This window comes from Sarcophilus harrisii, chromosome 3 (assembly GCF_902635505.1).
Source record: "Sarcophilus harrisii chromosome 3, mSarHar1.11, whole genome shotgun sequence".
NCBI lineage: Eukaryota > Metazoa > Chordata > Mammalia > Dasyuromorphia > Dasyuridae > Sarcophilus > Sarcophilus harrisii.
Genome location: NC_045428.1, coordinates 483,869,401 through 483,886,442, shown reverse-complemented (window position 1 = coordinate 483,886,442; position 17,042 = coordinate 483,869,401). Strand labels below are relative to the sequence as shown.

At 33.0% G+C, this 17,042-nt stretch overlaps 1 protein-coding gene across 4 annotated transcripts in view; it reads right to left on the bottom strand.

The window, feature by feature from the left end:
• The window catches only part of ATM (ATM serine/threonine kinase), a 116,071-nt gene that overhangs the window by 65,554 nt on the left and 33,475 nt on the right, over positions 1 to 17,042 (bottom strand). For 3 of the 4 annotated variants that reach the window (XM_012545048.3, XM_023499472.2, XM_023499473.2), the window contains exons 21-27: positions 12,953 to 13,028; positions 12,674 to 12,804; positions 10,812 to 10,932; positions 9,497 to 9,673; positions 8,423 to 8,592; positions 3,075 to 3,321; positions 1,361 to 1,476 (exon numbers count right to left, since the gene is read on the bottom strand). In XM_012545048.3, coding sequence (XP_012400502.1) covers positions 1,361 to 1,476; positions 3,075 to 3,321; positions 8,423 to 8,592; positions 9,497 to 9,673; positions 10,812 to 10,932; positions 12,674 to 12,804; positions 12,953 to 13,028 — 1,038 coding nt within the window. Of the gene's footprint in view, positions 1 to 1,360; positions 1,477 to 3,074; positions 3,322 to 6,699; positions 6,857 to 8,422; positions 8,593 to 9,496; positions 9,674 to 10,811; positions 10,933 to 12,673; positions 12,805 to 12,952; positions 13,029 to 17,042 lie in introns of those variants that run through there. The other variant, XM_023499474.2, reaches the window with a different exon arrangement.

Sequence of the window (17,042 nt, the reverse complement as noted above, 5' to 3'; positions counted from 1 at the left end):
AGACTTAGCTAATGTTTAGGCTTATGTTGTTGAACTGACTTTTTGACTCTTTATGACAAAAGATGACTCACTGGAGGAGATGGATTCATTTAGAAATAAAGGTTGTGTAAAACCAAGATATTAATATTAGTAATTTTAAAACAATAAGATACTGGATGCCTTTAAGTAGACAAATCAAATAATAAGACTTTTTAAAAGAAATTGGTAATACACAAGATGAATTTTAATTTTTTGGTCCAGACTAGTAATGTCATTCTTTCCTTCCATATAAATTTGAAAATATCTTTAACTAGCAGTCTAAGAATTGTCTGGGGCACTAAGAGGTTAAATAAATCATTCACTGAAGTGTCACTCACAAAACCTGAAAACAGGTTCTTTTGACTGGTGTGAAACCACTATGCAACACTGTATCACATATCCCTCTGGCTCTGCTGAAAGTTATGGTTCCCTTCTCAGAAAAAAGGTTTTAAAGAATAAAAATAAAATATATGGGAACATAAAAAAAAACCCAAGCATATAAAATATAATTATCAAAATATTTTCTTTTAAAGTTCATGGACACACTGTTAAATATCCTTGAATTAGAGAGAAAGAAAGTAGAAGTAGGGACTCTTGCTTCAAGATTCCGGTTGTATAACTCTGTGTTAGGAATAGTGGTGCTGGACTAAGATGTGAATGGGAGAAATGGACAAGGGTAAGTCCAAGAAACATTTTCAAGAAAGAGTATGTTAAATAGATTATTATTAATTATTATTATTATTATTAAAGGATTATTAATCACAGAAAATGAAATTAAATGTATTTTCATATTTCATGTAAGCCAAGTTAAGTAAATTTCAGAAAAGAACAGATTTTTAATGGTGTTAAATGTTGTAGAGATTTTGTTGAAGATGAAATCTCAAAAAAGACATTAAAATCACTAGTAAGATCAGAGGCTCAGTTTCACTCCAATGATAGAGTTAATGTTCAGATTACAGAAAATCCCATAATTATTAAGATGACCAAGAAATCATGAAAGTAATTGGTATAGATCATAAGTTTAGGTATTTGGAAAAAAGGACCAGAAGTTAGATAGCATTATAGCATTTAAAAAGGGTAGGAAAGCTAAGGAAAGCTCCCTTAAAATAGGAAGGAAATTTTGACAAGAACTTGGAATCAGATCATATTTTGATCTATAGATATCAATTGATATAATACACACACACACACACACACACACTTGACACAACATTCAATCTTGGAAAACACATATTTGTGAACATATTAACAACTATCCTACCCCACCCCACAGCCTTGTCCTTCCCACCCCCAGAGGAATTTGAAGTTGTGGTTATTTCTTTTAAGTTTTAAAAGTTCATACCCTGAAAAGGGAGAGAGGTCAGTGCTTTCACTAGTTTCAGTATCTGCTGGCTCATGTAATGTCATCAATAGTTCCACTATGATCTCTGCCAAATTACTGTTAAGTAAATGATCAATCTGCAAAGACATTAGAAAATTAGACAATTAAAAAGACAAAGAAATTAGACAACTGAAATACTTTGATTTGCAAATGCTTGCCTTACACATGAATGTCCTTTGGAAGGAAAACCAATCTTAAGAAAATGAAATTTCTTTCCATTCCTCTCCTGCTTCTACTTTGAATTTTCCATGTTTTTTACCTAAAAATTGCAAGGCTGATGGTAGTGACTAAGATTTAAACTCTAGAAGCTATCCTTCCTATTTTATCCCTAAGATTGGGAAATTGGGTTGATAGTCTTACAGAAGCTTTTCCAGCCCTCCATTTTTTCATCTCAGAGTGCTGACTTCCACCAAACCTAGCTCCTACAGTGAAATATAGAGTAGTACAAGTCTGCATGTTCCTCTGAAATATGTAGTTCATAGTAAACCATAAAAAACAATCATCGGTATATGACTTAATCTTTTCCTGATAAAACTTTAAGTGAAAAAGATGATGGCATAGGAAAGAATTACTTAGCTCCTAATCTCTTTATTCCTAATCATAGAACAGTTAGAAAATCTCAGAAAGTTTGTGTCAGAGACAGTAAGATAAAGGGAAAACTCATGAGACTATAATCTGTTCAATTCTGAGTTAGGAAAGAAGAGGACATAGGAGAGAATTACTTAGCTCCTAATCTCTTTATTCCTACTCATAGAACAATTAGAAAATCTCAAAAAGTTTGTGTTTATTTGTATCAGAGATAGATAAAGATGAAGACGATAATCTGTTCAATTCTGAGATAAATAGGTCTGATCAGAAGCAATCATAATGGCAATGAAAAAGGCAATTGCAAGCAAACAGGATGTCTCTGGTCCAAAAAGTGCTCTTGGGGAGTTACAGTACCAGGATCCCTATGCCCTAGTAGCTTTTCTTGGCGTGGATCTCCTCATCATCTCTGCAACTCTTATATCTAAGAATCACTCATTGGCTTTAAGTCACATGAATGCCTGCTTGTGTTGCCAAAAAGTTCTAAAAGTCCTGTATGCTACTGAAAGGATAGACCAAAAGATAGCTTCTTGATATCTCATGATGGATCATTGCCCCATGAAAATACGTTATAAGAGGGAGATAGTAAAGTTTAACTGCATGTTTTGAAAACAGATTAAACAAGTTCTTAAGTGCTAACCTCTAGACATAACTACCTTTTTTTATTATATTATTTTTTTTATTACACGGAATTTTTATTATATGGAAAAATTCTAAACAACTAGCTTACAAAAAAATCTGGACTTATAACTTAAGGTTTGCCATTATGGTTAATACTTTAAAGTCCATGAATGAAAGTTATCAAATCTTTCACCTTGACTCATTTTAAAACATCACTTTTGCCTATCTTCTCTATGGAATTTATTTGAAATATACTTCCATGTAAAAGTTCAATCCTGCATCATATATTTCAAGATAAAAAAATTAATTCTTTTAAAATATACTATCAAAGTATTTTATTTAAAAGTATTAATGCTAAATGAATTAATAAAACCTTGAAGTCTGAAATCTAGTGGCACTGTAATTAATGGATTAAAAATGTATACAGTACATATAAATATAAAACAAATAATTAAACAGTTGATCATACCTGTTTCCCTAAAATATTTTCATCCTTAAGCATATCATATACTTTAGTAGCAGTGTCTCTTCGCTCTGACATATCATTGTTCCCCGTGCTCTCAAAGGCAAAATATGGAAGAATGTTTACAAGGATCTTAGGAAAACAATCTGTTAGAAGGTTTTTCCAATCCTTCTGGATCTGGTCAGCAATGGACTTCACATCTTCAAACTGACCTCTCATCACCAAAAGTGGAATTAAAGCCTTATAGCAAGAACTGTAGAGGAAATAATTTTAAATTACAAGTAGTAATTTTTGTAAAGTTACATTTTATAATGCTGCTCCCTTCTTCCCAATTCCAAGTGTGAACTTCTGACACACTGATATGCAAAACTTTGTAGAGAAGAGCCTTACAACAATACATGTCTTCAACTTCTACCAGACAACATGACTTGCTTATGGCCACACATTTATTTTGTGTGAGAGGTTAAGATTTAAACCCAACTTCTTATTTCTATGGCCAGCCTTCCAAACACAGAGCCACACTTCCTCTCAACAGCTACAAAAAAATAGCAAAATTATGTTCAATATAATTTTTACTTTTTAAAATTATTTTTCTCTGATTTTTTATTATTTCCATTTACAAGAGAGCAATGTAAGAACAAAATGTAAATACAAAATATAATATCTGGATCTTGGTTCTCTTTTCAAATTAATGGAAATTTAATTTTAATTTAGATTTACTATACTGTCTCATCATATTTTAGTTACCTCAAATCATCAAATGTCTTAAGATCACATAGGTACTAGTACAGTCCATGGACTATTTATTATTCTATAAGACCAACTCATCGCCTCAGCCAATCACTACAATGCCATATACAAACAAGCTTATGTGGAAGTTCTTATCACCTCTAGGGAATCCCTCTTCCATTTGGACTTTGTCAGACACTTTACTATGAAATCATCACTGACAAGTTTAACTTTTTTGTTTTATGCTTTGTTTGACATTGCTAATCAAAAGGCCACTAAAAAATTTAACTTGTAATCCAATAAGGACATCATTACTAATACCTCACTGAAAGGCGTAAAAGCTTTTTAAAGCAAAATTACATATTGTTCTAATGTATCAAACACTTTTTTGGATAATTAAAGTGAAACTATGTATTCTTCAAGCTAATATACAACTTTTATAAAAAAGATAAATTGAAGACTATCATTTTTAAAATACTATCATCCCATTTCATAATTTCATCAGGGACATTCTGATACAGCTAAATTATATCACTAACAAAATTTGCAGATGAAAAAGTAAGTACATAAATTGGTAGGTGGTTATTTGGTCTCTTCTTGATGATCTTCTTTCAGTAATAATACCATCTGTGAATTTATCCCACCATTAAGTTTTAGATATAATGAGAATCAATTCCTACATAGTTTCAAATTTATTCTTTCTCTATTACAGATTTCTCCTACATATACCTGCTCTGGTTTGGTTGCTGTTTCTGATTCTGTCTTTTTAATGGCCATTTCCATGTCCTCATTTGGCATTCGGAGACAAAAATATTAAGAGTCTAAATACGATGATTCTACCATCAATGAAGAAAAATTTGTTACACTTTTCCACTTTTTAGCATATTGTCTCCCTTCCAATTTCATTTCTAAATGAGTTTCAATCAATCAAAATGCATTTATTAAGTGCCTGCTATTTGCCTAGCACTGTATTAGGTGATATGATATAAAGCCAAAAGTGAAAAAAATTCCTGCTTTCAATAAGCTTTTATTCTACCTGGTAAAAGATCTAAGTGAGTATGCATAAAATTAAACAAAAAAGGGGCAGCTAAGTGGTGCAGTGGATAAAGTACCAGCCCTGAAATCAGGAGGACCCGAGTTCAAATCTGGCTTCAGACACTTAACATTTCCTAGCTGTGTGACCCTAGGCAAGTCACTTAACCTCAATTGCCTTAGCATAAAAAAAAAATTAAACAAAAAAGGAGTACAGGGTAGTTGGGAAAAGAAGGCACTGCAATAGTTTAGGCAACAAGGAATAAGGGCAGGAATTAAGAGTTGTGTGAGAGAAAGGGAACATAAGAGAAAAGTAGAAATAAAAATGCTAAGACTTGGAAATATACTGGATAGGTAAGATCAGGGACAGTGTCGAACACAATGCCAAGATAGTGAAATTGAGAGAATGAGAATGATGGTAGCAGAAACTGGGAAGTTCAGCAGAGCAAAAGGTTCTGGGAAATGAATTCTGTTATGGACATGTTGAATTCAAAATGTATATGCAATAATCCAGTTTGTAACATCCCATATGCAGATTAATCTGGGACTGCAGTTCAAGAGCTACAATAAAGCTAAATATAAAAATGTGGAAGTCCTCTAATTAAAGGTGGTAATTAAGCCCATAAAAACTAATGAGGTCAATTAAAGTAAAGAAGAAAAGAAAGAGAGCCCAAGATAAAGTCTTGAAGTATATATATACATGGTCAAGGAGTATGGTACAGAAGTGTCAAGAAAAAAATGTTGATCTTGTGATGATCAAACTTAATTAGATCTCATATCAAATTTTCTGCAAACTCATTTTTTCTTCCACTACTTTTCACAGGCAATACTATTCCTAATCTTCCATTATAAGAGTTTATAAATGTGTTTCTAATATAAAATCTCTTGTCTACAATGTAACTTTTCTTAGCAGGGAGATCCAGTATTTGCTTGCTGAGATTTATGGTTTCTTTTGGTTTTCTTGTACTAAATTCCTCTACTCCTGATAAATTTCAACTGAAAATGAAAATGATCCAAAACAATTCTTAGTTCATTTTCCACTTTTTGGAATCACTGTGACTGAACAGTTCAGACTGGAGATACAAATATACATGTTATTTTTTAAATCTGTAAGTGATTACCAAACTTTAACAAATAGTCTAATAGAATACACTTATAACCAGTTATCTCTTACTATTAAGATATAACAAAAAAATTCACCTTTTGTGATGTAAATAGCCCTATTACCTAACAGATTTCAATGAGATTCTTAAAAGTACAAAGGATAGGTTTTTACTGGTTCATCATGCCCAGCAAGTCCTCTCAATGCAGATATAACTAGAACTCACCCCCTACAATGTCTCAGATGAATTCTAGATTAAGTCTTTCTCCTAAGCTCCAGTCCTATACCCTTCAAGTACTTATGAAATATTTCAAACTGAATCTCCTTTATATGTTGCAAACATATCCAAAAATAGATTCACTCACCCAAACACACCTCTTTTCTTCACTTCCTTGTTTCTCTTGAAGATACTTCTACCCTTTACATCTCCTAGGCTCAACCTCAACGTTACCTTCAATCCCTGACTGTACTTCATGCATTTAGCATGAAGATTGAGATTATACAATCAATTGGCAAATATTGCTATTGAATCTATCCCTTTCCTTCCCTACTGCCCTTTGAGTAAACAATACAGTCAATAACTTCACAACTTGGTCCAAACCAATCTTTCCAGTATCATTACCTATTAATCCTCTTTTCATTCTCTCGGATCCAGCCAAATTATATCCCTGTTCAAGGGAGACTAGCACCTCTGGCATGAAAGCCAACAAGCCTTTTCAAGGCTGCTTTCCACCTCTGGTCTTTACCTGACTCACCCAACTCTCACCTGTGGCTCCAAGAAGCTGTCGCATGCACAGTGACCACACTCTGGTAAACTGTTGCTGAAATCAACAGATAAGCTGAAATCAAGTTGAGGGCAACTGAGGAGTCTCAAACCCTTTGCTGAATTAAGGGGATGTCTACTCCAAACATGTGAAGATTTCCCCTGGTGGAATAGGTAGATGAGAACAATTTGTTCCAATGACTTAAGTAGGCACTGTTAAGCACTCAGAACATGGTTAGACACAGATGATGTCAAAATCATAGGAGACACTGAACTGCCCAGCATAGCATGCCCAAATCAAAAAAATTGCTGTGAGAACTGCATTTAACTCAAATAAGCAATGAGAACTGCATTTATCTCAAAAGAAATAAGATGACCAAATTTAGAGACTTTTGCACTAGAAATGTTCATATGGACTATTTGTACTCAACCTGTGCTAGAGCCTTCCAAGTTTGTATTAGTCTAATCAGTCAGTTGGACACTGTGTACCTTGATTCTAACATAGTTTAGTTCTGTCTGAGACTAAAGAATCAAAACAAAATATTCCATTTTTTGTGCTGCCCTCCATAATTATAAGAAACTTTTCTCAACTCCACCTCTTAGACTCCTTAGCATCCTTCCCAACTTAGTTAAAGAAAATTTATACATGAAGCCCTTCATGATCCCTCCAACTGCTCCTGCCTTTCCCAAACTACCTTGCCTTTATTTTGTATATAGAAAATAGTTTTCTTAGAACTCATAAACCTCCATATACTTTTCGATCCACTGACAATGGACTTCTTACAGTTCCTCCACCTGTTATCTCTGGAACATCCACTGCCTTTTCCCTCATACCTGGAATATTCTTCCTTCTGATATTCAGCTCCATCTCCCAGCTTCCCTTAAATCTCAGATAAAATCCTGCTTTCTACAGAGACATCTTTTCTAACCCTTCTCAATTCTAGTACCTTTTGTCTACTGATTACTTCCTATCAGGTTTGTACCGTGTCTGTCCCGTTGTTTCCATGTTGTCTTACCCGTTAAAGTGTGAGATGCTTGAGGACAAGCATCCTAATCTCTAAACATAGTGCCTGCAACACAGCAACTGCTTAGTAAATGTTTACTGATTGATTGATATAAAGGAGATTAAGACATAAGAAGACTGGAAAGGAAGGCGGCTACATGGTATAATGTTTACAGCACCGGCCCTGACTTCAGGAAGACCTGAATTCAAATTCAGCCTTAGACACTTAACACTTGCTAGCTGTGTGACCCTGGGCAAGTCACTTAATCCCAAGTGCCTTATCAAAAAAAAATTAAAAAGAAAACTGGAAAGATAAGAATGTATATGTTATATACTATTTCCTAAGCAAAATGTAAACTCCTAAGAGCAAGTGTTATTTCACTGTTGTCTTTTTATCTACAGAGCCTAGGACAGTGCTTGGCACACAGAAGGTGCTTGAAGACAGACATCTATAAAGGCATGAGTCTTCTGTGAAGTATTCAACTTACTCATTTTCTTAATTCTGACCCATATATTCAAATACATTTTTCACCTTTCCCTTTTGGACATAAGTTACAAATTATCAAAACACAAACACATGCACTCTCATGCTCACACACACTTCACTAAGTTTAAACTATTCTAAAGATTTACTTCTCTGCTCTCTACAATAGATACTAGTTATCTTCCTGAAGAACTTTTTGCTTAGGATCACATTTTTAGACATACATCATTTGCAAATCTACCTGTAGAAATCTGTAATGTTTGTGTAGTTCAGTAAAATAAAAGGAAAAGATGACAAGTTATATCCAATATTTTGTAATTTCAACCACTCCAAAACCAGATAGTCTAGATGAGAATTCATGAAGTCTTCTAAGTGTTTATAGTCGAAAATTTCAGAGACTCTCTTCAAAACCTGTGGAATCCAAAAGAACACTCTATTTTATTTAAAGGAAACATTCAAGATGAGGTATATGTAAGCCCAGGTTTACTCCCATAAGAAATAATACAATCCAGAATACCTAGTTATTCTGCATGAAAATGACACACAAACATAACCCACGTAATATTGCTTTTTGCTAACAGTGTTTTTGATACTGCTATTAATGTTCTAAAAACCCTAAGTCCCCATGATGAAATGGAAAGAGGAAAGGATTTCTAGTCAGAAAATCTGACTCAGGTTCAAATTCTGACTCTAATATCTAGATAACTGTTCTTTCTCATTCATAAAAAGACTGTTTTGTTTGTTTTTCCAAGGAGGAGAGGGTGGCTGAGATTAGTTTTAATATTATACAGCCTTTGTACTTATTTTAAACTTTTATTACCCACATTTGTGTGTGTGTGTATAACATTAGCCGACCTATAATATTATTTTATGGAACTGATCATCATTACATTGAAGGTCTTCTTTTTGATGAACTAAGCAGTAACATAAGATAGAGTGTGTTCATATACTTCTTCAAAATGAATATAATTATAAATAGAAGCAAAATACACACTACATAATGACTATGTAAATAAAATATTTTATTTACAAGAAAATTTTAACACTTTTTGGAATATTTTTATTAACATGTATGGTATCCTAAATATCTTAGTGTAATATTAAGCTATTAAAACTAATACTTAGAGATTAATAGAGTAGTATATTAACATTTAAACTATTAAGGCTTAAAACTACACTAAGACCGTTGGGATATCTTTTATAAAGACATCATAACTTTAAAATTCTGTTTAAAATTATTTTCAGAAATACTAAAAATATTTACCATGGGAGGTATATAAATAACAATTTAAAAATTAAATTTAAAAATTTTTACCTTTTTTACAAGTTGGGTTTCTAATCCATTTTCTTTCACTGACTGGCATATGGCAAATAAAGCCTGTTTTTCACATACAGGGCTACAGTATAAAATCATGGATACTGTCATCAATAAAGTAGCTTTTCTATTATAAGGCTCATCTAGAAGTTCACCAGCAGTAACAGGACTTCGAGACTTCAATGGGGAAAAAAATTTTTTTAAATAAATAATGAATAGCAAATAACACCATAAACAAACTAATGAGAATAAAACTAAAAGTACTTACAAGAAGCTATAATAAACTCAACTATTTGTACTGTTCTAATCCAGAGGTAGTATTCAAGAAGAAAGGACAAAGAAACCACGGAATCACAGAATTTTAGAAATCAAAGGGACTTAAGAAATTATTTAGGTTTCTTCATTAAGAAGAATTTATTATTAATGAGACCTTATCAACAGAACTGTAGGAAGAAAAAAAAACTCTTTAAGCTAGGATAAAGGGGCTTTCAAGAAATTATTTTTTAAAAAATCAAAAAGACCCTAGAATGTACACAAGAGAGAGCACAAATGATTATCTAATTTATCATCTATATAATTCCTAGTTATATATTATTATTGCCACAATCATTAATTTAATAATGAGACACTATGTTTCTATAGTACTTTTAGTTACACGATTGCTTTTACAATAAGATTATTCTTCTTCTTAAGTACGTAAGTATTCAATCATATCTTCCAAATATTGATAGAATTTTAAATCTTACTGTGTCTTATGAAAAGTAAGGCATTCTCTATAACAAAAATATAAAAGCATTAGGAATACTGGTTTGAAAAATATAATAAGACCCAGGAACTGACCCACACTCTATCATAACCTCTTCTCTTCAGGTAGATCAAAACATTGGATCTGAAATGTACAAATCATACACATCTGTGCCTCTAATAAAAATTTAGCAAAACAATTTCTTTCTAAGATAAACTGATATAGTAGTATAACATTATGTTGTTTTTAGATTGTAAATTACTAAACCAAAATTGTATTTTAAAATTACATTTGGTACGACTAGAAGAGTTTAGGTGAGGGTTTTATATGATCCTGCAAATAGTGACTCACACTCTAATCCATGGATTTTCTGTCAACTAGAGCTTTGATTTATAACTTGACAAAACCTGTTTGCATACATTTTGTGATACAAAAAATACAGCTATCAAATTTTATGCTAGAGCCTACCTTGTTTACTCATGGACAAGTACAAAACAGATATTCACTTTGTACAGAAATTAGGCAATAAATAAAAATAGTTACATAAGAGTGTTTTAAATGTAGGATTACCATTTCTTTCATTCCTTCCTGAACTTTTAAATATGCATTTTCAAAAGCTTTTTGCTGGAGCTTCAAAGGAAATGCTCTTGATGACCTTGAAATGGCTACTTGTTTTGTTTCCTGAAATAATCTTTTTTTTTTTTTTAAGAAAAAGAAAAAAAATTAGGTGCAGTGTTCCAAGATCCTCTTCCAACATATTTTGTATACAGAAAACAAACCCATTGCAAGGCATGTAAAGCTTATGTTTATATATCAGTACTTCTTTCAAAGGATAGGGTAATGTTTCTTCCTTTAGGGAGACCCAAAATATTTATAATTTTTGGCATAATTTCTATACTATATAAGTAATATAATTCTAGACCAAAAATTTAAACAAACGAATACAGTCCTGAGTCTTTAGACAAGATTGTGATTAAGTCAGACAAAACAGATAATTTACATATTCTAGATAATCGCTGCCAAGGATAAAGTATCTGTTCTCTTGTGGTAGGCTATTCTTAATGTTTAAATACATTTTTAAGTAGTTTAATCTAAATCTCAACAGATTAAATTTAAGCTCATTTTAATCACTGAAGAGATGGACTTCATAGAAAAGCTTATCTGTAACTTTTAAATAACATTCCTTCCAAAGATGACTATTAGTTATATTTTCTTGAAACAAAATAACTTATGCTCCTTTATCTTTTTCCAGCAAACCTTTGATAAATTCTTTTGTTCTCTGAATGCTCCAGTTTCTCTAGATGATTTTTAAAGCAGTTAACACTAAAATTAAATGTAAAAATTTACTAAAATAATCAGTCAGTTGTAAGCTAAAAATTAATTAATAGTACCTATGTCTCTTTAAATTATATTTCAGTATTCAAACAAGCTTTTTCAATATGACTTCATGTTCATTTAATTTGTAGTCCACCATATTCTCCAAGTCTTTATTTTTTAACTTCATACCTGTGATATTTATTTCACATATGCACTTCAACATCATCTTATTTTTGATAATCAATTGTTACTTTTCTTCATGATTCTTAGCAATCCTAATTTAGCATCACCTATATGTTTAATGAATATGCTCATAAAGAAAAATTTTTTAAGTCTGCATAATCAGACATCTAAATTTTCACTCATAAATAGCTTATTAGAAACCAGTTTGGACTACTGGATTCACTAAATCTAATGAATTCACAAGGTGCTTTAAAACCTCATAAGCAGTGTATAGAGCACCAGCCCTGAAATCAGGAGGACTTGAATTCAAAGCTGGCCTCAAACACTTAACACTTCCTAACTGTGTGACCCTGGGCAAATCACTTGACCCCAACTGCCTCAGCAAAACAAACAAACAAACAAAAAAAAAACCCTCATAAGCCATGGCCACAATAAGCAGTAGAGGGCAAACAAAGATAAAATAATTTCCTGAGTACCTACTATGTACCAGGTACTATGCTGATTACTTTACAAATATTTCATTTGATCCTAAAAAATACACTGGGAAACAGGATATTATTATCCCCATATTACATCTGGGGAAACTGAAGAAATGACTTGCCCAGCATGACACAGCTAGTAAGGATTTGAGGCCAGACTTAAACTCAAGTATTCCTGTCACCCGGTCTAGAGCTTCATCCACTGTGCTACCTTATTGTCTAGGAATCACTTCTTTGTAAGATTTATGTCTGAAAAAGTTTTGCATTAAGAGAATCTCTTCAGTGCCTATATATAAAGCTAAGAGTTAAAATATTAACAAGGTTGGTTATCAATGTCAACATGTAATATAAAAATATGCCTAATGTGTAGCATAATTTAACTTCATCCTCACTCACAAAACCAATCTTGAAGTATCCCTATGAATTTGATATTATATGGAGAATTTACATCACCGGTTAATTGACTTTGCAGCAAGCATTCGAACTTGATGATGGTTGTCAGCAAGAAACTGTGGAAGAACCTCAGTCACAGGTAAGTCTTTTTCCATTATGCTAAGAACAGCCCACTTCGAATAAGGATCAGTCTAAAGAAAATTAAGAACTCCAGGTAACTTAGTATATAAAACAAAAGCAAAATCAACATTTTTTTTTTTAAAGTGGAAGACCTGGATTTTTAAATTATCATGATAAACTGTCTTACTCCTAATCTCTTATTAAAGAAGCAAAGCTCACCTCAAGCAAGGCTTTCAGGCAGTTTACTAGTGCCATTCTCACAGATGCCACACATTTGCCTTCCTTTGTTAAATGCCTGAAACAAACAAAAATTATTAAAATGCCAATCTGTCCTTTTCAGATTTGATTCTCTACTGTGGCAAATCCTGATTTTCCTTAGTTCTCTCAAAGTCTCCTTTTGTTTAATAAAAATTAATGGGGAAAGGTACTTAATACATATTCTTTACTATATATTATTACATGAATCTTATGGTTAATATTGAGAAAATTGAAAGAAACTCCAAAAAAAAAAAAAAAATAGTTTCTTTTCATAGTAGTAGACAGCTCTTGAATCTTCATACTACCTTGATGTCCAAAGCTCCTATTAAAAATAAACAAGACTAATACTTAGTTTTCCTCCGGTTTCTTTGTAAGTGATATCCACATTTGGAAGATGCGCAGAAGTTGTTAGGTGAAAGAGAGAATTTTTGGATTATTTATCCAAAAAACCCCACACAGAACATGATCAAGTTATTCACATTTCAGGCCTCTTTTCTCCTTTGTCCTTACACATTCCCGTGTACACTTTCTCAATTCAATAGGCATTTACTAAGCTGTGTTAAAATGTCAGAGACCCAAAGATATAAAAACACAACAGTTCTGGCCCTCAAGATCACACTAAGTGGGAGGAAGCATCATTTGTACAAATAAGTAAGGAAAAGAGCATTGGCTCTTGAACCAGAGGACCTGAGGTTCAAATCCTGCCTCTGAATTTATTCTCTTTGTGAACCTGATCAGGTCATAACCATTCTAAGTCACTGTTTCTTCATCTGTAAGAGAAAGGAACTGGACTAAATGGCCTACAATGTTCCTTGCATCTCAATCTATTGTCTGATAAACAGATATAGAATAAATACAAAGTAATGTCATGAGGCTGAGTGGATGGTACTAATACCAATGAGGAGATCTGTAAACGTCTCTGAATGTGAACAGAGTCTTGCTAAGAAACCTAGGAGTTCCAAGACACAGAAATGAAGAGGAAAAATATAAGGGACATTCAAAAGTGACAGGGGAAGAAATGAGTACAGGAACAACAAAAAGGTCAATGTGTCTTTAACATAATATGTGTGTGAAGAAGACTAATCTGTAATAAAGCTTCAAAGAAAAGTTAGAAGAAGACTATGAAGGCTTTCAAACAACCAACTTCTCTCTAAGAGCCATTTTTCTTAATCAGGAAGAATCATTTTAAGTATTCACAAGAGTTTTGGGTCATGAAGTACATTAATCACTGCTAGAACTATGACAAAGCTATTTGTGAATTGTGAATGAGACAGAGCTATACCGGTTAGCAAATAAATTTTATGACAGTATCCAAAAGATCAAACTTAAAAAGAAAAAAATCTGCTTCACAGGAAGAAATAGGAATAAATATAAATTATTTCCCTTAAGCAATAAACTGGGAAAATATTTTTACAGTCAAAGGTTCTGATAAAGGCCTCATTTCCAAAATATATAGAGAATTAACTCTAATTTATAAAAAATCAAGCCATTCTCCAATTGAAAAATGGTCAAAGGATATGAACAGACAATTCTCAGATGAAGAAATTGAAGCTATTTCTAGTCATATGAAAAGATGCTCCAAGTCATTATTAATCAGAGAAATGCAAATTAAGACAACTCTAAGATACCACTACACACCTGTCAGATTGGCTAAAGATGACAGGAAAAAATAATGATGATTGTTGGAGGGGATGTGGGAAAACTGGGACATTGATGCATTGTTGGTGGAGTTGTGAACGAATCTAACCATTTTGGAGAGTAGTTTGGAACTATGCTCAAAAAGTTATCAAACTGTGCATACCCTTTGATCCAGCAGTGTTACTATTGGGCTTATATCCCAAAGAGATTATAAAGAAGGGAAAGGGACCTGTATGTGCACGAATGTTTGTGGCAGCCCCTTTTGTAGTGGCTAGAAACTGGAAACTGAATGGATGTCCATCAATTGGAGAATGGCTGAATAAATTGTGGTATATGAATACTATGGAATATTACTGTTCTGTAAGAAATGACCAACAGGATGATTTCAGAAAGGCCTGGAGAGACTTACACGAACTGATGCTGATCATTATATACTTCAACAACAATATTATATGATGACCAGTTACAATATTATATGATGACCAGTTCTGATGGACCTGGCCATCCTCAGCAATGAGATCAACCAAATCATTTCCAATGGAGCAGTAATGAACTGAACCAGCTACGCCCGAGAAAGAACTCTGGGAGATGACTAAAAACCATTACATTGAATTCCCAATCCCTATATCTATGCCCACCTGCATTTTTGATTTCCTAATTGTACAATATTTCAAGCTAATTGTACAATATTTCAAAGTCTGATTCTTTTTGTACAGCAAAATAACATTTTGGTCATGTATACTTATTGTGTATCTAATTTAATGTATTTAACATCTACTGGTCATCCTGCCATCTAGGGGAGGGAGTGGGGGGGTAAGAGGTGAAAAATTGGAACAAGAGGTTTGGCAATTGTTAATGCTGTAAAGTTACCCATGCATATAACCTGTAAATAAAAGGCTATTAAATAAATAAATTATTTCCCTTGAGATTTTCTTTAAAACTCAGTTGTACAAATATAAAAAAGAAGAAAATATAGCTAGGCAACACTTCATGGGATGTTGTAGTCCAATTATCTCTTCTATGTAGAGGACTCCCAAATAGAAGTCTATTTTTAAACCTAATCTCTCCTATAATCCAGTTCCATGTTACCAGATCTCTGCTGGACATCTCTACCTAAGATATCCCAAGGACATCTCAAACTGAACAGGTCCAAATAGAACTCTTATATTTCTTGCCTAACCATTCATCCTCCAAAATTCTTCATTTCTGTCAACATCCTTCCCATGAATGTAAATTTGGAATTAACATTGACTCTTTCCTTTTCCTCTACCCTATGTCGAAATAACTACCTATCACATCATCCCTCTCTACCTAGTTATAATTCCTCTTCCCTTGTCCAGATCCTGGACTACTGTAACATCTTTCCTGCTACCAAGTCTTTTCCCTTTCTAACTCCATTCTCTAATTAGCAGAAAAATGTCAGTATTCCTACTCGGGAAAATTTAAGCATTTTCCAATTATTTAGGATGACATACACATGTCAATTTAGTAAAGTCCCTAACATTCCAGTTCAAAACAATGCTTCTTAACTGATTTAACATTTCTTGACAATCCTACAAATCAACAAAACTGACCTGCTTTGTATTCCTTATAAAAACTATTCCCTCTTTCATATCTTTACCCTGTCAGAGAGCTGTACCCATGCCATAAATACTCCTCATGTCTACTTTTTCAATTTCCTAGCTTCCATCAAAGGCTCAGTTCCATGAAGTCCTTCTATTCTTCACAGGTTCTTATCACTCTTCCCCAAATACATGTAAGTACACATATGTATATGTGATAATTATCTGTATATACTGTTTTCCTCCAGCAGAATATAAGCTCCTTAAGGCCAGAAACAATTTTTTTTCCATTTTCACATCCTTGAGTCTTACACTATGCCTCATGCATCAGGGGTACATAATAAATGTTTATTAAATTAAATTTCACTGGTTAATAACTACTGTTGATCTTTCCATGCTTTATTTGGCTGCTGTCACTGATTGTTAGGAAGATGCCCAAAATAGCATGTAAGTCTTATTGAGGATTCTCTTATTAATTGTCTGCTGCTAGAGGCAGCAAGGTAAGAGTGGCAAGAAGGCCAGATTGGTAGACAGAAGATTGGTAGACAGAAGACCTGGGTTTAAATCCCAACTAATATTACTTATTTGACAAAGGACAGGTTATTCATCCTTTTTGAGTCTCGGTTTTCTCACCTGTAAAATGATGTAACAGGAACAGATAACCAATAGGCCACTTTTTAACTCTAAATCCATGTGAAAGTACAGATTTTAAAATTCCAGGATTTATAGACTAAATCTATCTTTAAAACAAAAATCCAAACATATTTCCAAAAAGTTCTTCAAAGTGAATAAGGAGGAAAATACACAAACGAAATGTCTTACAGAGGTTGGGTAAACTATTTTGCAAAAAA